We start from the raw sequence: 27,460 nt of genomic DNA on the forward strand, positions 1-27,460 counted from the left end.
TTTGATTTGCATCTCTCTGATAATGAGTGATGTTGAGCATCCTTTCATGTGTTTGTTAACCATCTGTATGTCTTCTTTAGGAGACATGTCTGTTTAGTTCTTTGGCCCATTTTTTGATTGGGTCATTTATTTTTCTGGAGTTGAGCTGCATGAGCTACTTATATATTTTTGAGATTAATTCTTTGTCAGTTATCTCATTTGCTATTTTTTTCTCCCATTCTGAAGGCTGTCTTTTCACCTTACTTATAGCTTTCTTTGTTGTGCAAAAGCTTTTAAGTTTAATTAGATCCCATTTGTTTATTTTTGCTTTTATTTCCATTACTCTGGGAGGTGGGTCATAGAGGATCTTGCTGTGATTTATGTCAGAGAGTGTTTTACCTATGGTTTCGTCTAGGAGTTTTATAGTTTTTGGTCTTACATTTAGATCTTTAATCTATTTTGAGTTTTTTTAGTATTCAGTGTTAGAAAGTGTTCTAGTTTCATTCTTTTACATGTGGTTGACCAGTTTTCCCAGAACCACTTGTTAAAGAGATTGTCTTTTCTCCACTGTATATTTTTGCCTCCTTTGTCAAAGATAAGATGTCCATAGTTGCATGGATTTATCACTGGGCTTTCTGTTTTGCCCCATTGATCTATATTTCTGTCTTTGTACCAGTACCATATTGTCTTGATGACTGTAGCTTATAGTATAGTCTGAAGTCAGGTAGGTTGATTCCTCCAGTTCCATTCTTCTTTCTCAAGATTGCTTTGGCCATTTGAGGTTTTTTGTATTTCCATACAAATTGTGAAATTATTTGTTCCAGTTCTGTGAAAAATACCATTGGTGGCTTGATAGGGATTGCATTGACTCTGTAGATTGCTTTGGGTAGTATACTCTTTTTCACTATGTTGATTCTTCGAACACATGAACGTGGTATATTTCTCCATCTGTGTCATTTTTTAATTTCTTTCATCAGTGTTTTATCATTTTGTATATATAGGTCTTTGTTTCTTTAGGTAGATTTATTTCTAAGTATTTTATTCTTTTCATCACAGTGGTGAATGGAATTGTTTCCTTAATTTCTGTTTTTTCATTGTTAGTGTATAGGAATGCAAGGGATTTCTGTGTATTAATTTTATATCCTGTAGCTTTTCTATATTCATTGGTTAGCTCTAGTAATTTTTGGGTGGTGTCTCTAGGGCTTTTTATGTAGAGGATCATGTCATCTGGAAACTAAGAGTTTTACTTCTTCTTTTCCCATCTGGATTCCTTTTATTTCTTTTTCTTCTCTGGTTGCTGTGGCTAAAACTTCCAAAACTATGCTGAATAGCATTGGTGAGAGTGGGCACCCTTGTTTTGTTTCTGACTTTAGGGGAAATGCTTTCAATTTTTCACCATTGAGGATAATGTTTGCTATGGGTTTATCATATATGGCTTTTATTATGCTGAGGTATGTTCCTTCTATGCCTCCTTTCTGGAGATTTTTTTTTTTTTTTTATCATAAATAGCTGTTGAATTTTGTCAAAGGCTTTCTCTGCATCTATTGAGATAATCATATGGTTATCTTTCCATTTGTTAATGTGGTGTATCACATTGATTGATTTGTGAATATTGAAGAATCCTTGCATCCCTGGGATAAAGCCCACTTGGTCATGATGTATGATCTTTTTAATATGTTGTTGGATTGTGTTTGCTAGAATTTGTTGAGGATTTTTGCATCTATGTTCATCATTGATATTAACCTGTAGTTTTCTTGTGTGGCATCTTTGTCTGGTTTTGGTATTAGGGTGATGGTGGCCTCATAGAACGAGTTTGGGAGTTTACCCTCCTCTGCAATTTTATGGAAGAGTTTGAGTAGGATAGGTGTTAGCTCTTCTCTAAATTTTTGGCAGAATTCACCTGTGAAGCCATCTGGTCCTGGACTTTTGTTTGTTGGAAGATTTTTGATTAAAGTTTTGATTTCTGTGCTTGTGACAGGTCCGTTAAGATTTTCTATTTCTTTCTGGTTCAGTTAAACACGATAGCCCAAAACCTATGGGATTCAGTGAAAGCAGTGCCAAGGGGAAGGTTCATAGCAATACAAGCTTACTTCAAGAAACAAGAGAAAAATCAAATAAAGAACTTAACTTTACACCTAAAGCAACTAGAAAAAGAAGAAATGAAGAACCCCAGGGTTAGTAGAAGGAAAGAAATAATAAAAATTAGAGCAGAAATAAATGAAAAAGAAACAAAGTAGACTATGCCAAAAATCAAGAAAACTAAAAGCTTGTTCTTTGAGAAGATAAATAAAATAGACAAACCATTAGCCAGACTTTATCAAGAAAAAAAGGGAGAAGAATCAAATCAACAAAACTAGAAATGAAAATGGAGAGATCACAACAGACAACACAGAAATACAAAGGATCATAAGAGACTACTATCAGCAACTATATGGCAATAAAATGGATAACTTAGAAGAAATGAATGAATCCTTAGAAAAGTATAACTGATATTTCTTAAAAAGAAATTCTATAAATACCATTCTTGATGTGAAAGAGTCATAATTTTCCCCCTTCCCTTCTCCTTTTCTTTCTTCCTTTTCTCCCTCCTCCTTTCTTTAATCCATTTTTCTCTCCTTCCTTCCTTTTTACTTCCTCTTTCTTTTCCACCCCTTCCTTGCAAGGATGTTTAAACTATAACATTAAGCATAAGAGGGATTTCCCATCTGCTCTTTCTGCCTCAGTACACTAAACTAATCACATGTTGGGGCTTCCCTCGTAGCTCACTCGGTAAAGAATCTCCCTGCAGTGCAGGAGACCTGGGTTCAATCCCTGGATTGGGAAGATCTCCTGGAGAAGGAAATGGCAACCCACTCCAGTATCCTGCCTGGAAAAATCTCATGGACAGAGGAGCCTGGTGGGCTGCAGTCCATGGGGTCGCAAAGAGTCGGGCACAACTGAGTGATTAACACTTAATCACATGTTATCCACTTCCTTCAAAAAGTTTGGTCAGGATTTGTTAAAGTTTGATTTTACATCCCAAGAAAATTAGCAGAAAAGTGTTTCATACTTAGTTGTATACAATAAGATTTGCTGTTGAAATTCCCGGAATTAAAGTTTTTGCTCATTAATGTTCTCTACATTTATTCTGAAGTTATGTCTCAGAGTATATGTGAGGTTGACTATTTTATTCTATAATCCTAAAATATAACTCATACATGAATTGTGAGTTTGTTTTTTAAAAGAGAATTGAATGATTTTCCTCCAGTCTCTTATATTTGTTATAATTGATAATGTTATAGTTTCTGCTCACCCAGTCGTTAGTGTTTCCAAAACTTTTCATTATAATCCCATTCTGATTAGAACAACTAAAGTCTTTTCCTTTTGTAGTCAAGAAATGTCCTAAGACCCAAGTAAATATTTAAAAAGGCATGTGATATCAAAATTGTTTCAAATGTTTGTTTGATGAGGGTCCATACAGGTGGCAGGTGTTCCTACAGAGTGTCTGTGAGAGGGAGCCATGAAACACTAGTTACTTCAGACTTGCACCAGGAATGCTAAATTCTGTAATGCCATCAATTATGTTTATCAAGATGTCCTAAATTATTCATTGATCAGTGCAGAGATACAGAGACAGGTATTTGGAGCTTATTAATATTGCTCAAAAATTCTACATTTTCTTAAACTTCTAGTTAGCTATACTGGTTAACTTATTGTTTTAGGAGACTTAGAATATTAGCAGAATGTATTTGTCTCATGTTTCAAAAAATATTATTTGGACAGGATTGCTTTCTAAGTAAAGATTATTTATAAGGAGCATATACAATTATAAAGTCAAGATTATACTTCTGAATATTTTTATTTTGAAAAGAAATTCCATATGTTTAATCTCTAATTGAGAGTATAAATGTAAATGTTTTTTATAGAGTGTTGCCATGACTACTCCTTCATCTCTATGTGTATGTGAGTGTGTATGTCTTTGGGTGTCTGTGCTTCTGTGTATAGATGGACACATAGATATTCTATCATGTGTATACGTGTAATGGCCTATTATTTTGTGAAAATATTGCTTATGGAATTTTAAAGAATAAACACATTTGCTTATGTTATAATAGTAGGTTTAAAGTCAAAATAATAAACCATATTTAATCATAGCTATTTTATGCTTGCATCTCTATAAACAAAAATAAAGCTATGCAGGAAAAAAAAAAAGTTATCAATACATAAAGATGTCCCTATTAGTCATTTGTGGTAAGAGAACTCTTAGTGATATTTTAATTTCTTCTCTCATTTAAAAAACTTTTCCATAATAAAAAAAAATCACTTACACATTAAATAAAGTGTTTTCCTCAGTTAGAGGGAATTTACTTCAAAAATAATTTTCTGTCCTATCAATATAGGGGCCTTTTGTAAGTGCATGTCATTTCCCTTCACTTTGTTTTATCTAGCAGTAAAAAAAAAATCATAAATATTGGATTATTAGCACCATAGAAAATTTATATTTTTAACCAAGGGCTAACTGTATAGAGCTTCTCCATTTTGGCCGCAAAGTATATAATCAACCTGATTTCGGTGTTGACCATCTGGTGATGTCCATGTATAGAGACTTCTCTTATGTTGTTGGAAGAGGATGTTTGCTATGACCAATGTGTTTTCATGGCAAAACTCTATTAGCCCTTGCCCTTCTTCATTCTGTGTTCCAAGGCCAAATTTGCCTATTACTCGAGGTGTTTCTTGACTTCTTACTTTTGCATTCCAGTCCCCTATAATGAAAAGGACATCTGTTTTGGGTGTTAGTGCTAGAAGGTCTTGTTGGTCTTCATAGAACTGTTCAATTTCAGCTTCTTCATCATTACTGGTTGGAGCATAGACTTGGATTACCGTGACATTGAATGGTTTGCCTTGGAAACGGACAGAAATCATTCTGTCGTTTTTGAGATTGCATCCAAGTACTGCATTTCAGACTCTCTTGTTGACTCTAATGGCTACTCCATTTCTTCTAAAGGATTTCTGTGCATAGTAGTAGATATAATGGTCATCTGAGTTAAATTCACCCATTCCAGTCCATTTTAGTTCGCTGATTCCTAGAATGTTGACATTCACTCTTGCCATCTCCTGTTTGACCACTTTCAACTTGCCTTGATTCATGGACCTGGCATTCCAGGTTCCTATGCAATATTGCTCTTTACAGCATTGGACTTTGCTTCTATCACAAGTCCCATCCACAACTGGGTGTTGTTTTTGTTTGGCTCCATCCCTTCATTCTTTCTGGAGTTATTTCTCCACTGATATCCAGTAGTATATTGGGCACCTACTGACCTGGGGAGTTCATCTTTCATTGTCCTGTCTTTCTGCCTCTTCATACTGTTCACGGGGTTCTCAGGGCAAGAATAACTGAGGTGTTTTGCCATGCCCTTCTCCAGTGGACCGCGTTTTGTCAGAGCGGTCCACCATGACCCATCCGTCTTGGGTGGCCCTACATGGCATGGCTCATAGTTTCATTGAGTTAGACAAGGTTGTGATCCAGGTGATCAAATTGGTTAGTTTTCTGTGACTGTGGTTTTCAGTCTGTCTGCCCTCTCATCAGAGGGCAGATGGAAGGGTAAGAGGCTCATGGAAGCTTCCTGATGGGAGAGACTGACAGGGGGATGGGAAAGACTGACAGGGGGAAACTGGGTCTTGTTCTGATGGGTGGGGCCACGCTCAGTAAATCTTTAATCCAATTTTCTATGGATGGGTGGAGCTGTGTTCCCTTCCCTGCTATTTGAAAGTGAAGTTGCCCAGTCCTGTCCGACACTTTGTGACCCCATAGACTGTAGCCTACCAGGCTCCTCTGTCCATGGGATTTTCCAGGCAAGGGTACTGGAGTGGATTGCCATTTCCTTCTCCAGGGGATCGTCCCAACCCAGGGCTCGAACCCAGGTCTCCCACATTGTAGACAGATGCTTTACCATCTGAGCCACCAGGGAAGTCCGCTGAGCGGAGCGAGCACGAGGAGCCGGTTGTGCTGGGAGCAGGGGGATAGGCCCTGGATGCGTCGGGTTCTGGGCGGCGAGCAGGAAGACCCCCAAGGTGAGGCAGCCTGGAGAGGGGCCTCGGGAAGGCGCTCACTGGGCCGGGAAACCCGACCGCCGCCTCCCGCCCTCAGCGAGGATGCCCAATCGCGCACACAGTCTAGGTCCATGAGGGTCGAGGAGGAGGGCGGCGGGCCCCCCTCCTCCACACCGTCCCCCCACCTCCCCCGTCGCGAGCCCGCCCAGGCCACACCGTGCATGGCAGACCCGCGCCCTCGGCGTCCATCTGTCCACCCGCGACCGGCCCGCGGGCGGCAGACCGGGGACCCCACCCGCGCTAGGGCGAGCGCACCGGAGCGGGGGCGCGGCGGGGGTCACGGGCGCGCCCCTTCGTCCAGCATGCAACGGCTGCAGCGGCGAACAGGCGCCGGCGAAATGGGCAAAGGACCGGGGCCGCGGCGGGCCCAGGAAGCCAGACACACTAGGGCGCGGCCCCGGGGAGCAGCAGACGGGGAGCGGACTGAGGGGGACGGAAAAACGGAGAGGGGCACCGACGGGCCGCGGTCACACGAGGCCAACACCAAGGAACCGGCGGTGGAGGTGGAGTGGCCGCGCACCACTGCGAGGGGAATGGCTCAAAGCGACCTGGGGGACGCGAGTCGGCCGCCAGGGCCCACCGCGGGATCTCACCGCCAGAGGCCTCCCAGCACAGGGGCGGTCCAGCGGGACACCCGGGACGACGGACTGGCGCCCCCACCCCCTCACGGGGCTCGCTCCCACCGCCACTGACACACCCAGAGCCGCAGCCGGCCGGGAGAACACTCTCCCACCGCATAGCCGCGGCCACCACGGCCCTCACACGCGCAAGGCTCTCCGCCCCGCCCCCTTTCTCAGGGCTCGGGGGCACTGCTCCGCCGGGGACGCCACGGCCGCTGCGGGCGACACCCACGTGAGGCGAGGCAGGCTCGGTCCTAGACAGGGGAAGGGAACGCGGCCGGTCGCAAGCGCGGGACGAGGAGGAAAGGCCGGCAGCGGCTGCAGGGAGGGGCCGGCAAGCATGCAGGGAGGGGCCGCAGGACAGGGGGTCCAGGGGCACCGTCCAGGGACCAGAAAACACCGACACGGCCGGGCCACCAGGAAAACCAGCGCGAGATCCCACCGCCACCCACACACGAGGGCGGTCCCGCGACGCCTGGGACTCCAGCGGCTCCAGGCCATCCCCGGAGCGGGCCCCAAGACTCGGCCACCAGGGCCGGCGAGCCGTCCTCCCATCTTCCTCTATCCGTCCTCGACAGATCCATCTTCCATCTAGTCTGACCCTGAGGCTCGACATCCTGGGAACAACGTTCTCGAGTGAGGCGGCCCTGACCGTGACCGCATGCCACCACCAGCTGCAGCTCGGCCAAAGTACAGTGGCTTAGTTTCATTGAGTTAGACAAGGCTGTGGTCCCTGTGATTAGACTGGCTAGTTTTCTGTGATTATGGTTTCAGTGTGTCTGCCTTCTGATGCCCTCTACCAACACCTACCGTCTTGGGTTTCTCTTACCTTGGACGTGGGGTATCTGTTCATGGCTGCTCCAGCAAAGGGCAGCCACTGCTCCTTACCTTGCACGAGGGGTATCTCCTCAGGGCCACCCCTCCTGACCTTGAACAGGGAGTAGCTCCTCTCGACCCTCCTTGCCCTTCTGGGCTGCCTCCCATGACCTCGGGGGTGTGGTAGCTCCTCTCAGCCGCCGCCCCTGACCTTAGACGTGTGGTAGCTTGTCTTGGCCACCGCCCTGACCTCAGGTATGGGGTAGCTCCTCTTGGACGCTGCCCTGACCTCAGGCGTGCGTTAGCTGCTCTTGGCTGCCGCCCCTGACCTGGGACATCGTCATATATAATTGATATATTAATAGAGATGTTGGTATATAGAATGTAATGACAGGAATCTGACCAGGAAGATGAAGATCTGAAATCAAATTAGACAGCCATGTCTAGCTCAGTGAAACTAAGCCATGCCGTGTGGGGCCACCCAAGACAGACAGGTCATGGTGGAGAGGTCTGACAGAATGTGGTCCACTGGAGAAGGGACTGGCAAACCACTTCAGTATTCTTGCCTTGAGAACCCCATGAACAGTATGAAAAGGCATAATGATAGGCTACTGAAAGAGGAACTCCCCAGGTCAGTAGGGGCCCAATATGCTACTGGAGATCAGTGGAGAAATAACTCCAGAAAGAATGAAGGGATGGAGCCAAAGCAAAAGCAAGACCCAGTTGTGGATGTGACTGGTGATGGAAGCAAGGTCTGATGCTGTAAAGAGCAATATTGCATAGGAACCTGGAATGTCAGGTCCATGAATCAAGGCAAATTGGAAGTGGTCAAACAAGAGATGGCAAGAGTGAATATCAACATTCTAGGAATCAGCGAACTGAAATGGACTGGAATGGGTGAATTTAACTCAGATGACCATTATATCTACTACTGTGGGCAGGAATCCCTTAGAAGAAATGGAGTAGCCATCATAGTCAACAAAAGAGTCCAAAACGCAGTACTTGAATGCAATCTTAAAAATGACAGAATGATCTCTGTGTATTTCCAAGGCAAACCATTCAATACAACGGTAATCCAAGCCTATGCCCCAACCAGTAATGCTGAAGAAGCTGAAGTTAACAGTTCTATGAAGACCAACAAGACCTTTAGAACTAACACCCAAAAAAGATGTCCTTTTCATTATAGGGGACTAGAATGCAAGAGTAGGAAGTCAAGAAACACCTGGAGTAACAGGCAAATTTGGCCTTGAAATACGGAATGAAGCAGGGCAAAGACTAACGGAGTTTTGCCAAGAGAACACACTGGTCATAGCAAACACCCTCTTCCAACAACACAAGAGAAGACTGTACACATGGACATCACCAGATGGTCAACACTGAAATCAGACTGATTATATTCTTTGCAGTCAAAGATGGAGAAGCTCTATACAGTCAACAAAAACAAGACGGGGAGCCGACCGTGGCTCAGATCATGAACTCCTTATTGCCAAATTCAGACTTAAATTGAAGAAAGTGGGGAAAACCACTAGACCACTCAGGTATGACCTAAATCAAATCCCTTATGATTATACAGTGGAAGTGAGAAATAGATTTAAGGAACTAGATCTGATAGAGTATCTGATGAACTATGGATGGAGGTTCGTGACAATGTACAGGAGACAGGGATCAAGATCATCCCCATGGAAAAGAAATGCAAAAAAGCAAAATGGCTGTCTTAGGAGGCCTTACAAAGAGCTGTGAAAAGAGAAGCAAAAAGCAAAGGAGAAAAGGAAATATATAAGCATCTGAATGCAGAGTTCCAAAGAATAGCCAGAAGAGATAAGAAAGCCATCCTCAGCGATCAATGCAAAGAAATAGAGGAAAACAACAGAATGGGAAAGACAAGAGATCTCTTCAAGAAAATTAGAGATACCAAGGGAATATTTCATGCAAAAAATGGGCTCGATAAAGGACAGAAACAGTATGGACCTAATGCAAGAATACACAAAAGAACTGTACAAAAAAGACCTTCACGACCCAGATAATCATGATGGTGTGATCACTCACCGAGAGCCAGACATCCTGGAATGTGAAGTCAAGTGGGTCTTAGAAAGCATCGCTACGATCAAAGCTAGTTGAGGTGATGGAATTCCAGTTGAGTTATTTCAAATCCTGAAAGATGATGCTATGAAAGTGCTGCACTCAATATGCCAACAAGTTTGGAAAACTCAGCAGTGGCCACAGGACTGGAAAAGGTCAGTTTTCATTCCAATCCCTAAGAAAGGAAATGCCAAAGAATGCTCAAACTACTGCACAATTGCACTCATCTCACACGCTAGTAAAGTAATGCTCAAAATTCTCCAAGCCAGGCTTCATCAATATGTGAACCGTGAACTTCCTGCTGTTCAAGTTGGTTTTAGAAAAGGCAGAGGAACCAGAGATCAAATTGCCAACATCCACTGGATCATGGAAAAAGCAAGAGAGTTCCAGGAAAACATCTCTTTCTGCTTTATTGATTATGCCAAAGCCTTTGACGGTGTGGATCACAACAAATTGTGGGAAATTCTTAAAGAGATGGGAATACCAGATCACCTGACCTGCCTCCTGAGAAACCTGTATACAGGTCAGGAAACAACAATTAGAACTGCACATGGAACAACAGACTTGTTCCAAATAGGAAAGGAGTATGTCAAGGCTGTATATTGTCACCCTGCTTATTTAACTTATATCCAGGGTACATCATGAGAAATACTGGACAGGATGAAGCACAAGCTGGAATCAAGATTGCTGAGAGAAATATCAATAACCTCATATATGCAGATGACACCACCCTTATGGCCGAAAGTGAAGAAGAACTAAAGAGCCTCTTGATGAAAGTGAAAGAAGAGAGTGAAAAGTTGGCTTAAAGCTCAACATTCAGAAAACGAAGATCATGGCATCTGGTCGCATCACTTCATGGGAAATAGATGGGGAAACAGTGTCAGACTTCATTTTTTGGGGCTCCAAAGTCACTGTAGATGGTGATTGCAGCCATGAAATTAAAAGACACTTACTCCTTGGAATAAAACTTATGTCCAACCTAGACAGCATGTTCAAAAGCAGAGACATTACTTTGCCAACAAAGGTCCATCTAGTCAAGGCTATGGTTTTTCCAGTGGTCATGTATGGATATGAGAGTTGGACTGTGAAGAAAGCTGAGCACTGAAGAATTGATGCTTTTGAACTGTGGTGTTGGAGAAGACTCTTGAGAGTCCCTTGGACTGCAAGGAGATCCAACCAGTCCATCCTAAAGGACATCAGTCCTGGGTGCTCATTGGAAGGACTGATGCTGAAGCTGAAACTCCAATACTTTGGCCACCTCATGTGAAGAGTTGACTCATTGGAAAAGACCCTGATGCTGGGAGGGATTGGGGGCCAGAGGAGAAGGGAAGGACAGAGGATGAGATGGCTGGATGGCATCACCGACCCAATCCACAAGAATTTGTGTGAACTCCGGGATTTGGTGATGGACAGGGAGGCCTGGTATGCTGTGATTCATGGGGTCATAGAGTCAGACAAGACTGAGTGAGTGAACTGAACTGAACTGAAGATCACTGCAGATGGTGACTGCATCCATGAAATTAAAAGACACTTGCTCCTTGGAAGAAAAGTTATGACCAACTTAGACAGCATATTAAAAAGCTGCCATTACTTTGCCAACAAAGTTCCATCTCGTAAAAGCTATGATTCTTCTAATAGTTGTGTATGGATGTGAGAGTTGGATGTAAACAAATCTGAGTCCCAAGGAATTGATGCTTTTGAAACTGTGGTGTTGGAGAAGCCTCTTGAGAGTCCCTTGACAGCAAGGAGATCCATCCAGTCCATCCTAAAGGAAATTAGTCCTGAATATTCATTGAAAGGACTGATGCTAAATTGAAACTCCAATACTTTGGCCACCTGTTGCAAAGAACTGATTCATTGGCAAAAACCCTGATGCTGGGAAAGACTGACGGTGGGAGGAGAAGGGGACAACAGAGGATGAGATGGTTGGATGGCATCACCATCTTGATGGCCATGAGTTTGAATAAACTCTGGGAGTTAGTGATGGACAGGGAGGCCTGGCGTTCTCTAGTTCATGGAGTCACAAAGAGTCTGACAGGACTTAGCAACTGAACTGAACTGAAGGAGGAAGACAGGAATTTTTGTAACTATTTGAATTTTCAAATTGCTATGCATTTTAAATGTTTAAGAAAACAATGTATTAATAGATCTGAGTTTTTTTTTTAATTTTATTTTATTTTTAAACTTTACATAATTGTATTAGTTTTGCCAAATATCAAAATGAATCCATCACAGGTATACCAGTATTTTTAAAAAGCTACATTTTAGTAGTTCTTGCTCTTTGTTTTTACCACTTAATTCTCCTTTTTCCTCTGTTAGTGCCTTTTCACAATGTTTAGATTTGGTTGTGTTTAAAATATTAAAGTATTATAAAGGAAAGGATTGGGTATCAGAGAAAATGGATTATAATTCTAAACTGCTATCATTTTGGATAAATAACTTAAACTTTCTGTGTTTAAATTTCAAATTATTTATGAAAACAGGAAATCAGATGTTATCATTTTTTTCATAATTAAAGATATGTCTTTTACTTTACAACATAAGCCCATCTCACTTTAAGGAGTTTCTCAAAGAAGGATTTCTCTAATAATAACTAAAATATTCAATAGGAAAATGGGCAGTTTTACCACATAAAGAACAATGGCCAAAATCATATTTTAACCATTATCAACCATGGAGATAACATTTATCATTTATTTATCATTAATTATATTTTTGAAACTTTTATATGGACTGCTGCCTATTGCTCATTCATTCACATTCATTTATTTGACCCTCATTAATAAGTTCATTTTACCTTTTCATACTTTCATGGGCTTCTCAAGGCAAGAGTACTGAAGTAGTTTGCCATTCCCTTGCTTTTGAACTGTGGTATTGAAGAAGATTCTTGAAAGTACCTTGGACTGCGAGGAGATCCAACCAGTCCATCCTAAAGGAGATCAGTCCTGGGTGTTCTTTGTAAGGACTGATATTGAAGCTGAAACTCAATGCCTTTGCCACCTGATGCGAAGAGCTGACTCATTTGTAAAGACACTGATACTGGGAAAGATTGAGGGCAGGAGGAGAAGGGGACAACAGGAGATGAGATGGTTGGATGGCATCACGGACTCAGTGCACATGGGTTTGGGTGAAATCCAGGAGTTGAGGATGGACAGGGAGCCCTGGCGTGCTGCAGTCCATGGGGTCACAAAGAATTGGACATGACTGAGCAACTGAACTGAACTGAATGTTCGTTAAAGAAAACTTGATACTCCATGGAATGCAATTCTTGATTCTTTGACTTTTTGTCTAGTCATTGTGTTTTGTTTCCTTTTTGTATGAAAAATACTTAGTATAGAGACTTTCCTTGTGGACTTGTGGGTAAGACTTCACCTTTCAGTGCAGGATCCCTGGTGGGGTAGCTAAGACCCACATGCCTTGCAGCCAAAAAACCAAAAGATAAAACAGAAGCAGTATTGTAACAAATTCAACAAAGACTATAAAAATGGACCACATCAAAGGGAAAAAAAAAGAAAAGAAATACTTGGTGTATTTAGCCCAGCATTCTAGTTACCCTGTTCCACAGATGAGATCATTACCCAAGGGCCTGATGTAATAGCTACTCCTTTCCCCTTCCAGTCAGCCCCCAAGCAGAGTGTCAAGTTTCTCTTTATAGGTTATTTTTTTTAAGTGTATGTAAAAATGACAAAGCAACATTTAGATTTAAATTAGCAAACATCCTACATGTTTCATGCATGTTTTGTTTTATAATACTCACTACAAATGTGTTGAAGAAGACTCTTGAGAGTCCCTTGGACTGCAAGGAGATCTAACCAGTCCATCCTAAAGGAGATCAGTCCTGGGTGTTCATTGGAAGGACTGATGCTGAAGCTGAAACTCCAATACTTTGGCCACCTCATGCAAAGAGTTGACTCATTGGAAAAAAGCCTGATGCTGGGAGGGATTGGGGGCAGGAGGAGAAAGGGACGACAGAGAATGAGATGGCTGGATGGCATGACCGACTTGATGGACATGAGTTTGAGTGAACTCCGGGAGTTGGTGATGGACAAGGAGGCCTGGCGTGCTGTGATTCATGGGGTCGCAAAGAGTCGGACAGGACTGAGTGACTGAACTGAACTGGCAAGCAAAGCCATTTGCATGTATTAACATTATAGAGATTTAAAATTAAAATGTAAAATCTCACAGCACTTTAAAAGATGTTTCCTGCTCTCAGTTTATATCATTATCTGATATGTTTCTTAATAATGCACTGATATTAAATGTTTAAATTCATTTTTATTTAGATCCTTTCAGATTGTTTCAGTGTGTCATTGACTATGCTGTCATTGTTACCACTTTGGTGACGATTTATCATAATCACTGCTTTTTTCCTCTCTGACAGCTCTTTCAAACATTTGATTGGAGGATTAGATGATGTTTCTAATAAAGCATATGAAGATGCAGAAGCTAAAGCAAAGTAAGTGAAAATCTGATGGCCCTAATTTTGATTTTTAAAACATGGTTTTGAATAGACGTAAGGTCAAATATTTTGTTGAACTTAAAGCTCAACATTCTGTTGGAAAGAAAGTAACTACTTATGAGTGAAAATAAGCAAGCTGCTCAAGATAATTATTACATAGTATGCTTACTTAGTATGTCTGTCCTTAAATATGAAACCTTAATTTGGTGAGGAAGATCATCTGTAGAAGGGAAAATGATTAGTTTAAAATCCAGTACAAATAATTGACTATAAATGCATTATTTCTTTCACTGAAAACACTTCCTGAATGAATTGCAGTTGAGTTCACCAGTTTGTGAAATTGCATGATAAATAATAAGGCTGGAAATATTTCCTCATGTGAGTACACTGTTGCTTTACATTGAACTTTGTCAGTGAAAACTAATCAGTTGATCTAAGAAAGAAGTGGAAAATTTTGTTAGAGCCAAACTTGAGTTATAACCCTCAAGAACATCTCAGAAAGCTCTGAGAACTGTTCCTGCCCACCAGAAGTCAAAGCACCATTAATGTAAGTTTTTTTTTTTTTTTTGGACAGAGGGCTATACATCAAAAGACATATTTTTGACATAATCCAGATGTAAGTGTCATATGACCCCTTAAAAATTCAAGTAGGAAAGTTATCTTTAAGGAGTTGTTTTATTGTTGCTGGGAGAATGTTGCCCTTTCTGGTTGAGCAGGTATTTCTGCCCGTGGGGTAGGTTTGGTCACTACACGATACACATACACAAGGCATATTGCGGACAGAGAGGAGACCAAAGGGCAGAGAAAACTTTTTGTTTGAATTTTTCTTGTCTTGCCATAAAATATGAATTTTATTTCACAACTTGTGTTGTTATGATTTGAGATAGTACATAAAGTTATGAGATAGTACATATACCACTGTATTTTTATATAACAGAGTACATTTTTATCTACTAGAATAATTTGCTTTAAAACGAAGCTTTACTTTTTTTTTTAAACAAAAATGTGAAGTAAGTTGAGATTGACTACTTTCTGCAAGAATTTTACATTAATTTTTTAAAAAGTATAATCTATATAATCCTGTTCTTTCTCCCAAGAAGGTAACCTGAGTAAATACAATTTTGTATTTGATATCATATAGGATACAGGAAGGTTTGAATCAACTAATATCAGTGACTAGATGGTGCAGGAGAAGAATCTGATTGATTGGTCTTGTAGTAACCTAAAAAAGGATAAAATAATTTCTTTTGCCTTGAGAATCTATGAAGACTCAAAATTTGGACTAGAACTAAATAATTATTATAATTCATTTTGACAAATAAAATTCTATTATTTTCAAAGCTATATACATATATTCACATTTTCTTCTCTATATAATTTGCTTTTGTTTCCTCTGCTCTTTGGAGGGACATAGACTTACATCCTGTAGTCAGGTACCAGCAGTGCCCCTGCTAAGATTCCCTGAGGAAACTACACTAAGCCAGTGTTAACATTAAGCAAGCTCCACGTAGTCATCAGTATTTCCTGTACTGTGGCTGATTGGGATGAATTTTCTGGTTTTCTACTTTAGGTTAAAATACATATGAATGCTAAACTTAGACTTTAGTTTCTGGTATTTGCATTAATCATCCTGAAATGGCAGAGGAGAGTCATTTAATGTTCCTTATCAGTTTTAAAGTTATAAAACTTGCTTATTATTAGACTTTATCCCTAAAGGAACATTTTCTTGCTATATGAACGCTCATATTTATAATTTATGTCAGCAAAGTTTTTCTTGAGTTTGTATCTTTAAATAAGGTTACTATGGATCATTTTATATATATTTATATTTGTATATATATACTCACACATTTCATTTTATATATGTTTTATGTGTACAATTAGTGATAGTATTTAAGGTTTATCTAAAATAGTACTTGAGCAACTATCTAAATATTTGTAGAGTTACTGGAAAAAGTTGAAGGTCTTTTAAACTGAAATATATCTTTGATCTACTTCTGTGTCTCTGTTACATTTTAGACAGATTCTCTAATGAATGTTTTTCCTATTTATTCTACCCAAAGTCAAGGGCAGTCACTGGCTTAAAACTGATCAGGGGTGGGAAAGCAATTATGAATTAGTTATATCCTTCTCAGTGTACTGCTGGCCTTACAAAGGTTAAATTGTGTATATGTCTCATTAATTCTGGGCATTTATGGGTTCACTTGCACATGCTTTAACTAAAGGTAGGCAGGAAAGCGAATCTATTGAGATTCAGATTCAGACAATTAGAAGATAGGTGTAGCAACAGGTCTTCCCACTGGAAGAGAATCCATCAATACAAAGAAACATGACTCTGAATGAGAACTAGAAGCCTCAGGTTCTACCCCTGGCTGTGTTATTGCCAACCAACTAATTTTGGTCCTGTCTTAACATCAGTCTCTCAGTCTCATTATTTTACCTCTATAATGTTATTTAGTGATTTAATTAATGGCAATATGTAAAAATACTTGGTAAATTATAAAGGGCTATACAAGTAGATGGTATTATTTGTAGAAGCAATCACTGGATATTTAATGTATTTGCTAGATGGTTTGATGTTCAGACAATTTATTGCAGATCTATTATATAGAACAAGTTATATCTGAGACAGTACTTTTTAATCTTATGTAGGCAAACTTGTCTCAATTTAGTAGCATATTGTAAAATTAAACCTAGCTTGGAAATTATCTGTATCATTTTAATAAAATAGAAACATTTAGTTCAAAGAAAGTTCAAAAAGGGCAATAAAATGATGACCTACATTTAAATGCTGTTCTTTGAAGTATAAATTTAATGGATTATAAATTAATCATTATATTTATACTTGCATATAAATCAACTAGGATAAATTAGTTTGAATTTTTCTATTCAATTAATACTAAATCCAAATGAAAGCATAACCCACATACTTTAACATTGATTATTATTTAGAAAAAGGGAATAGCTTGATGAAAAATGAAAGTCTAAGACCATTGATCTAAATTCTAGAGAGATGCATAATGTGCATTTTATTCTTCGAAATAACTATAATTACTTGAGGAGGTGTCTTTCCTAGAAAGACAATTATCCATGACAGAAACTTTACCTTTATGGCATGTTGTAATGCTTTTTACACTGTTAGCATTTTATAGCTTTCTAATAAATAATCAACATCTAAAGATTTCTGAAGTTCAAAGTGTCTTCTTAATTAGGTGTCTTATCACTCAGAGTAGGAAAACTGTTAAATTATTCCCCGGGGGAGGATTTTTAAGTTGAACTAACATGTTTAAACATCTATTTGTGACAGCACTGTTTTCTCTTCCTATTGGATTTCTTTCCCTTCAGTACATTGTGCCTTCACTTTGTATTTAACGAACTTATGAGGTTTGCCAGCACTGCAGGGGATAGGAACAGGCTCCAATTGATCTAAATTCCCTGGGTAATTTTGTTAATGCCTCTGGGTTTCTATATAGATCACAAATCCTGTACCATTTAAAACTGAGGTGACGATTTGGCTACCCAGTGTAAGCTTTATTCTTTCAAGGTCCCCTTGACTGTGCAAAATCCACTAAACATAAGATTAGTATTTTATAAAACCCAACTAAAATGATCATGTTATTTATTCATGTGAAATTATTGTTGGCATTGTCTCATTGACTATGCCTATTTGGGTAAAAAGAAAAAAGGTAAGACTGATAGTAAAGATGGATTCACTTGAGACATTTAGAAACTCAGTTGTAGAAACTTAGCTGTTAGCACAGTCAGGATTCAGTGGCAGAAAACAGACCATATCTTTCAGAGAAACCATACCAAGTGTTCAGTTTGGATGGCTGGTCCAGAAAGTTTGACTTGAAAGAAATATCCCAGGGAAATGTTTCTCAAAACTCTTCTCCAAAAAAAACAAAACAAAACTATTCTACTGCAGAATAGGTGCCCTGTCTCATGAGATATATTTCCTAGAAAGACAATTATCCATGACAGAAACTTTACCTTTATGGCATGTTTAAGCTTATCTTAATTGCTGTTAATTATCCACTAAGGGCTTCTTCTTTTTAAAATATGAAGTTATAATCACAAAGACATTAGATGAGACAACCTCAGATTGAAGGTAAAGCTCATTAAATCTTATTTAGAGCAGAAAGTAGCATGTATGATGAAAGATATTTTCATTAAAGGAAAGGAATTTTCATTACATTATTTTCCTTAGAGACTGTGTTTTTATTCATTTAATAAACATTTAGAAATATGCTTATGATAAGTTAAGGATTGTACTTTACAGTGTGCATAACAAATATAAAACATATTTTTTAATAGTAAGGGTCTTGCAGTTTAGTGGGGAGACTGATATGTAATTCAATAATTATTTTCAATATTTACTTCTAGGTTATGATACTTCTTGTGATAAAGCTCTGTTTGGGTAGAGAGACTGATCTTCATTTTTATATCCTGTCTTATTAAAAAATAACCATGCAGAAAATCAAATAGGAAAAAAAGCACACATTCTATTTCATTCTAAGTGTTTCTGATATATGAATATAGACTACTTCTTAAATGAAATATTTTCAAGTTAGCTATCATTGCTTATTGTTGAATTTGTACTCAGTAGTTATAGGCAAAATATCTCTTTTTCTGAAGGAAATACTTATATATATTAAGTTGAAATATATGTAATTGTAATAATCATAAGAATTTTTGGTATAAAAACTGGTCTTCAATGAGGGATTTATGTATACCACAGCTATATTCCCTGATTAGGGTTATACAGAGCAGAAAAACAAAATAGCAAATTAAAGTCAGTGTTTTATTTATAATGCTGTCTATTTTTAATTAAACTATTTTATATTTTCACCCTAAAAGAACATAGTGATATAGATTAAAAAGCAAAAATCACAGTCTAAACAAATCAAGTATAACTTCTATTAACTATCTTTGTGTTTAAAATTGTACTTATGGTCATTTACAACTTTATATTCTGCTTTTTTGATTTAACACCTATCATAACTGAGCGACTTCACTTCCACTTTTCACTTTCATGCAATGGAGAAGGAAATGGCAACCCACTCCAGTATTCTTGCCTGGAGAATCCCAGGGACGGGTGAGCCTGGTGGGCTGCCGTCTATGGGGTCAAGAGTCGGACACAACTGAAGTGACTTAGCAGCAGCATATTATAAGCATTTATAATATGATTATATATAGTTCTTAAACATAATTTTTGTGGTGACCTGATAACACAGTGAATGGATTCTAATATTATAAACTGATTCAGTTTGTATCCTTGTTGATTCAATTTACTGTGCTTTTGAAAATACAATCTAAATCATTGCTTCAAAAAAAAAAAAAAAAGGCACCAAACAACAAAAAATACTCTCAAACTGGTCCCATCTAGCAGTACTTTCCAAATTATTATATGTCATGACACTCATAGAAAATGAGTACAGCATCTTATGCCAGTTGACTCACCAGCTCTAACTCTATCCTGATGCTCTGAAGGGATTCATATCTAAGCCCTTTAGTTGAGAAGGTCTGATAGTTATGTGAGTATAGATTCATGAGTGCATTTATTTATGATCTCAGTTGATTAATGGTATTGTTTTTCATATGGAGGAACTGTTTCTTATGACAAAATCTCTATAAATCTTTGAGTGTGGTCATGTTTATTAAATCTGCATTGCTTGGTAGATAGGTATGTAGGTAAGTAGATGTTGTTCAGTAGATAAGTCATGTCCAGCTCTTTGTGACTCCATGGACTGAAGCATGCCAGGCATCCCTGTCCTTCACTATCTCCCAGGAGTTTGCTCAAACTCATGTCGGTGATGCTATCTAACCATCTCATCCTCTGCCACCTTCTTCTCCTTTTGCCTTCAGTCTTTGCCAACATTAGGATCTTTTCCAATGAGTTGGTAGATGGGTAGATACATAGATAGGTTGATTGATCTATGTAACAGCATTATTCGTGTTCATTCCATTTGTCATATGCATTCACTTATTTAACCAATATTTTCTGTGTGCCTACAAAAGGTTACATATAAAGCAATGAATAAAATAGCCATGCTCCTTGCCATCATGGTACCTATGGTCCAGTGGAGGAAAGAGACACATTAATTATTCCGGGAACATTTCTCTGAGGAAGTGACGTTTTAACTAGATTTGAGCTGAATTTTGAAGAATTAGCTGGTACTGGCTAGGAAAGCATTAGCTGGTATTAGTTGGGCAAGAAGTGTTGATAGTATTCTAGACAGACAAACAGCATGTACAAAGTCCCCAAGTTAGGAGACAACATTACATATTCAAGGAATAAACCAATATGTCTGGGACTTGGAATATGCAAGATGGAGATGGGATTTAAGGATTTAGAGAAAGCACTTCAGGCTTGTAGGCTAGCAAATGTGATGAGTTGGTTTGTAATTATGCGCTCTGGCCTTATAATTATGCACTCTTTCCTCTGTTTGGAGGAGTGAAAATGTGAAAGCAGGAACAGTCAGAATATTTTCCAGATAAAAGCTGATAGCAGATAGGATTGAGTGACAGTAGTGTGAATAGAGAAAAGCATTTGGAGCTAGTTAGATGGCAAAGCCAATAAGTTTTCTTAAGGAAATAGATATTGGAGATGAAGGGCACAAAGGCCAAGGATGATGTAAGAGTGTTCGGTCTGGAAACCAGAGGGAAGCAGTGGCATCCACTAAGATAAAGAATGGTGGCCGCATTTGCAGAGTGGGATCGTTATAACTTCATTTTTACTCAGGTTACATATGAGGTGATTTTGAGACATGGTTAGGCAGGCTTGGAGCTCAGAGAAGAGGTTGGTATTCATTTGAAAATAATGAGAATTTAGATGGTAAATGGTAATTAGAGATGTGAATGAAAGAGAATGCAGTGTATGAGAATAGTATAGCACTGAGGATTGATTCTTGAGGAACTTTAGCAGTGACAAATCAGAAAAGGGGGAAAGATTTCACACACACACACACACACTCCATGTCCAAAGACTAGTTGGAAAGGAGAGAGGTAGAAGGAAAACCAATTAGCATCACAGAAGGCAGAGATGGAGAGGGTTTCAAGAATGGAGGAGTAGACAATGATAGTTGTTGTTTAAGTTCTAGTGTGTTAACTAACAAATAACTATTGAATTTATCAAACCACTAGTTCATTTTCTTCTTGGGATGGAGTGGTAGGGATTGAGTCCTCTAAATGGACTGAAAATGAATCTGATTTGAAGAAGTAAGAATCGATAAACTTATATGGAATTATAAAGAATTTCAAGTAAAATAGCTAACAATGTGTAGTGATTATTATGGATAATCAATGTTGAGAGAAAGAGAAATAAAGCATGTTAAACCCAGCGAAGGAGGAGAGAGTATTAGACTGAGGGAGGGACTTCCCTGGTGGTCCATTGGTTACAACTCAGCGCTCTCAATGCAGGGGGCCTGGGTTCCATCCCTGATCAGGGAACTGAGATCCATCATGCCACCTGGCATTAAAAAAATTAAAGACTGAGGGAGTTCAATACTGGGTGAGAGGGTCTCAGGTCCTTTTAAGTTTCCTAGACAGAAGTAGAACTTCAAAAAAAAAGTCAGACTCTCACCCTGGGTAAGGTTTGTACCACTTTGTGAAGTGATGTTTTTTTAATTTGGGGAATTAATTTTATTGGAGTATGGCTGATTTATAATGTTGTGTTAAGTTTCTGCTGTACAGTGAAGTGAATCAATTATACATATATCCACTCTTTTATAGATTCTCTTCCCATATAGGTCATTACAGAGTATTGATTAGCACTCTGTGTGCTGTACAGTATGCATGTTTTGATTTAAGTAGTTACAAAAACAGGTCTCAGATCAAATCGTGTGGTGGCCAAAAGAAATGATCAAAATCAGAAGAAAGAAAAATAAAGGAAATAATTTTTATTCCATTGACTGCCAAGAGAACAAAATCTAAGAGTCGGACACGGCTGAGCGACTTCCACTTTGATGCATTGGAGAAGGAAATGGCAACCCACTCCAGTGTTCTTGCCAGAAGAATCCCAGGGACGGGGGAGCCTGGTGGGCTGCCGTCTATGGGGTCGCACAGAGTCGGACACGACTGAAGCGACTTGGCAGCTTAGCAGCAGTGCTGTACAGTAGGTTCTTATTAATTATCTATTTTATGTATAGTAGTGTGTGTATGTCAATCCCAATCTCCCAGTGTATCCCTCCCTCCTTTCCCTCTTGGTAACTGTAAGTTTGTTTTCTGCCCCTGTGACTCTGTTTCTTTTTTGTAAATAGGTTCATTTGTTCCATTTTTCTTAGAGTCCACATATAAGCAGTGTCATATGATATGTCTTTGCCTGACTTACTTCATCAGTGTGGCAATCTCTCAGTCCATCCACATGGCTGCAAATGGCATTATTTCATTCTTTTTATGACTGAGTAATCACCCATTGTACATATGTACCACATCTTCTTTATCCAGTCTTCCAGGCCCTGAAAGCAACCTAAATGTCCACTGAAGTGGACACATTTAGGTTTTCACTTTTCTATCTCACATTATGTAGTATTTCTTTAGTTTTAAATATTGTCCCCACTCTAAAGAAATGTAAAAATTAAAGATTCTCCTAAGAAGAACTAAACATTTTTTCCTAATACCCTAGCATAAATTTGCAACTAAGTCCCTTCTGCTCCAGAGATAACATGAGCATAGAGAGAAAAGAGAGGCACCATGTACCTCAATGCAAAATGCTCATTTATTCTCTACCTTGTGCCAAAAAAAGGACTGCCATCATAGATGTATTTAATACAAAAAGAAAAGTTAAAGCAAGAAAGACGAAACTGTGGTAGCGAGCCAGAAGTAGGGCTAGTCTACAAGGCCCGACCTGTACCATCATCTCCCAGAAAAAGTGATGCATGAAACAGTAGATGTACCAAGGTTGACTGGCTGATTACTGTGGAACCAACGAAGTGCCACAGTCACTTTCCCTGACTCAATAACTGTAGAGGGTATTGCCAACATATGGACCTTTTGATGTAGTCCACATAAATATTTTATTCCCATTTCTATAATTGGTCCTCACTGATTTAAAGCTCCACTCTATTTACAAGGAACATTTTAGTGATATTTTCAGGATTACTTTTGGCGCCGAGCCTTGCTGTCTGACACAACGTGACAGCAGGAAAAGACGTTCTCATGTCACGTTTCATTCGCAGGGACAGCCCTTCCGTTGCTCACTCTGCTTGTCAGGGGGAGGTTGCTCGGAGCTCTGTGGCTCACAGAGGGAACTGCCGTTGTTGCTCAGACCTTTGAAAATTCACTCATCAAATGCATCTCAAAACACACAAGGCTATGCAAATCAGAACAGAGGTCTGTATTGTTCAGTAACGTCTTCCCCAATGCCCCAGAGTCCTCTAGCATCTAACAAACATTAGATTTTAAATGCACAATCAAATGCACATGGGGTTGCTCTTTTGAACGCTCTGACTTTGAAATTTTGGACTTTCTTTTTTTTTTTTTTTTTTTTTTTTTTTTTTTTTTTAGGTTTCTTCCAATTTTATTTTATTTTTAAACTTTACATAATTGTATTAGTTTTGCCAAATATCAAAATGAATCCGCCACAGGTATACATGTTTTTCTGCCAAGCATTTCAGAGTAAAGATCTTAGTATTCTCACAATCTTATCAACAATTTATTTCAACCAACTTGGTCTTGATCTAAGCAATTCTCAAGGAAATGAGCCTGGAAAATTGTTTTTCCCCCTATGGAAAGAATTCAAGTGAGTAATATCCTGTTCCAAACAGGGAACTATATGCCAATTAAATGGAAAGAACACTAAGAATGGCATTATGAAATGGCCCTCAAACCAGAATTAGAATTTGCTGACCACTTCTCGGGTTGAATAAGTTAGAAGACAACCCCATTCTCTGGGCAATAAAATTTGTTTTCTTTTTTATAGCAGGACAAAGTATAGGAGGTTTTAAAAATTTGCGGCAGTTGGCCCTGAACTAATAAGTGGCCTTTCAGCTGTACAAGGGCTGTTTACTTTTCAAAGGCTAGTACATGTAATCTGCCTGGAAAGAAGTATAAATGAGTTTCTAAGGGCACCAGTGCAAGCAGATTAAGACTTTAGTGTGACTTGTGATTACAAACAGCATCAAAGTTTTTCAAGTGCAGTATGACTGACTTCAAAAAAAAAGTTATTTTAAGGATAAAACTACTTTGCCTTGGGTAGAAGTATTTTTATTTCTGTTTCAACTCTCCATTTGCTAATTTCTTCTCCATTTTGCTTATCTTTAAGATTCCTAGGTCACCAGGCTTTATGAAGGTGGATCTCAGTATGTCCTTGCATGCAATCTTTTCTAATTGACAGCAGAGACCTAAAGATAATTGAAAATCTAGTGCTGCTGACTTGCTTGGTGGATGCAGACAAGCATTTCATTATGGACTATGTTTTCTTCTGAAAAGGAAAGCTGATTCCTTTCCACTGTTGTCATAGTACATAACAACAACTGGAAATTACTTTCTAAACATCAGGAGCTCTTTAAATTCTAAGGATATTTTGGTCCCATATGGCAATTAGATCAGCCTTTCCAGAGCCCCAAACTTCAAGGGAAAAGAGAGCATCCCAGTGCTCCTGTCTTTTTGTTATGTTTTGTTACATTATAGAATCTGTTGTGATGTATACCTTTTAAAAAGCAAAAAGAATAATGTCTATCAATAGTATTAGTAATAGATCCCTTTGCATTCTCAGTAGTTTCCATTGAAAAATAATAATATATGACCAGAATATCTTTTATTCTTCAGTGAAGGGGGTCCCTCTCCGTGGAGTTAATATAAAGTTGTGTCTGACTCTTTGCCACCCCATGGACTGTAGCCCTCCAGGCTCCTCTGTCCATGAAGATTCTCCAGGCAAGAATACTGGAGGGGGTTGCCATGCCCTGCTCCAGGGAATCTTCCCAACCCAGGGATCGAACCAGGATCTCCAGCATTGTAGGTGGATTCTTCACTGTCTGAGCCAGGGAAGCCCAAGATGGCATATAGCATAATTCTATAACATAATTAATAATCCTGCTTTATATTCAATATTGGACCATAGTAGAGGGGAAAAACCTTTGAACCTAGTAAGAGCAAGCCTGGTGCTCAGTGGTGAAAGAGGTCCCTCTGGCAAGATCATGCTCACATAGCAAGAGGAATATTTCCTTGGAGTTGGGAGACCTGGGCCTTAGTTACAGCACTGACACCAACTTCTCCATGTGACACTGGTCACAAGGTCTAGAACCTAACTAGCACCTCAGGACCCGTTTTCTAGTCTGTAAAAATGATCATTTTGAAATTCTTTTAGTTCAAATGCTTAGAATGTGGAAGTTAACAGCCATTCTTTTAGAAATGTAATTCCCTTTTAAATAAACAATATTTTTACTTTTGGGGTTTTCTAAATTAATAATACAGACATCTTTGTGACTGTCAATAGAAAAACAGATTCTTAGGGATGCTAGAATACTTTGTGGATCTATATTTTAAAAGAAGTCACTAAGTCACTTATATCTCCTTCCTCCTAGAATCTGCAAGTTTTGTTAATGCTTAATTTACTCGAAATATTTAAAAAATCATACAGTTTTGCTTGAATTATGTTTTGATAACTGATTGTAGTTCAGTAAATTAGCTTTTAGAAACAGAACAGTTTCCATTTTCATCATTATACATACAATTTTCTCTTGCCAATGTGACATTTAGATATGATAATAAGCCAGTCTATCTTTCAATAAAATGCCATTAGAAAATTATAGAGTGCCTCTGAAACTGGAAATGTTATACCAACATTTCCCCCCATGAATCCTTTTAGAAAGAAAGGACTTTTAAATAATGAATTAAAATGGCAGCATAAGTCATTTTGATACAATGAACATAATACACCATGTTAGTTTACATCTTTAAATTGTTATTTGAGAAAGATGAGATATCATAAAAGTGAAGCATGACTGTTGCTCACAGACATTTGTGTATATCACACCAGTTTCCTCCAATGCATAAATTGGAAACACTAGTCAACTTTATCAACTTTATTAATTACTTCAGGAAGCCAGCCTATTACTCTGATACTCAGAAACAGTTCAAACATTTTAGACAACCTAGGTAAGTTACTGATTGAGCATATTGAAAAGTAATCATTCTGATAGTCTTACAAAGTGGATAAAGCAGCTTCCTAAAATGATTAATTTCAAAATCACTTTCTGTTTAAAGACTTGGAAAGTATGATTCATAGGGAAATTCCCCATCAGTTTTTCTAAGTTTTTTTTGTTTAAAATGGTCCTGCTTTATTTTTTTAAGTGTTTATTGTGCTAGTAACATTTGCCTATCAAAATGTCACAATTTAGTTAAACATATATTTTACTGAAAATTATTTTCCTCTTCCAAATCAAGTCTCTTGTTCACCATGCTGGTAAGCAGGTTATTTTGGACACTCCTCTGGATGGGGCTCCTGGTTTTTACACTTAAGCCTCTTAACTTTATTATATTACATGAACAGTTACATTAATGTAAAGAATATGTTTTAGTGTGTCTAACAATTCTTTTCAAATAGGATCCAAAAAGTTGCCTTGAGATTTAAAAAAAAAAAAAAGGACCATTGAAAGGATGACACCTTTATAACCAAATGACCGATGGTGTTTTTTTGAGTGATGATGTGAACAAGAAGAGTACATGACTTACCCTGAAGATCTCCTAATCCCATTATTTAGAGGTTCTTATTATGTAGACAGACTTCACTGTGTTGGCAGAACTGATTAAATGATTGGTTCCTATGATTTGAGCAACTTCAAGTTCCTAACCCCTCTCCAGAGGTTGGGGGTAGAGCTGAAAGTTCTAACACTCTAATCATGCTTTGCTCTTTCTCGTGACCAGCCCCCATTCTCAAGCTATCTCAGGGCCACCATCTCATTAGTATGCCAAAGAGGCACTGACCACTCCAGGGATTCCAAGGGTTTTAGGAGCTATGTGCCAGGAACCAGGGACAAAGACCAAATATATATTTCCCACAGATTAAATCATTAGGTGCCAGTATCATACACCCACCATTCAAGTCATGACAATCAAAACTGTTGGTGCATGCTAAGTCGCTTCAGTTGTGTCTGACTCTTTGGGACCCTGTGGACCATAGCCTATCAGGCTTCTCTTTCCATGGGATTGTCCAAGCAAGAATAATGGAGTAGGTTGCTGTTCCCTTTCCCAGGGGATCTTCCCAACCCAGGGATTGAACCTGAGTCTCTTATGTCTCCTGCGTTGGCAGCCGGGTTCTTTGCCCCTAGTGCCACTTGGTAGACTTTGTAAAATATTTTCCAGGGCAACCAGGGTGTGGAGGGAGAACAGAATCTTCCCTGGTTGAGAACCATTGGTATAAAGAGAAGACAAATAAATACAAAATTATGGGAGATACGAAATACAAAAATTTTTATAC

At 38.9% G+C, this 27,460-nt stretch overlaps 1 protein-coding gene across 4 annotated transcripts in view; it reads left to right on the forward strand.

Moving 5' to 3' along the window:
* PRKG1 (protein kinase cGMP-dependent 1) overlaps positions 1 to 27,460 on the forward strand; it is a 1,417,535-nt gene that overhangs the window by 1,276,501 nt on the left and 113,574 nt on the right. For all 4 annotated transcript variants that reach the window (XM_027529231.1, XM_027529230.1, XM_027529232.1 and 1 more), the window contains one exon: positions 13,966 to 14,040. In XM_027529231.1, coding sequence (XP_027385032.1) covers positions 13,966 to 14,040 — 75 coding nt within the window. The remainder of the gene's footprint in view (positions 1 to 13,965; positions 14,041 to 27,460) is intronic.

The sequence above is a fragment of the Bos indicus x Bos taurus genome, chromosome 26, assembly GCF_003369695.1.
Source record: "Bos indicus x Bos taurus breed Angus x Brahman F1 hybrid chromosome 26, Bos_hybrid_MaternalHap_v2.0, whole genome shotgun sequence".
NCBI classification, from domain to species: domain Eukaryota; kingdom Metazoa; phylum Chordata; class Mammalia; order Artiodactyla; family Bovidae; genus Bos; species Bos indicus x Bos taurus.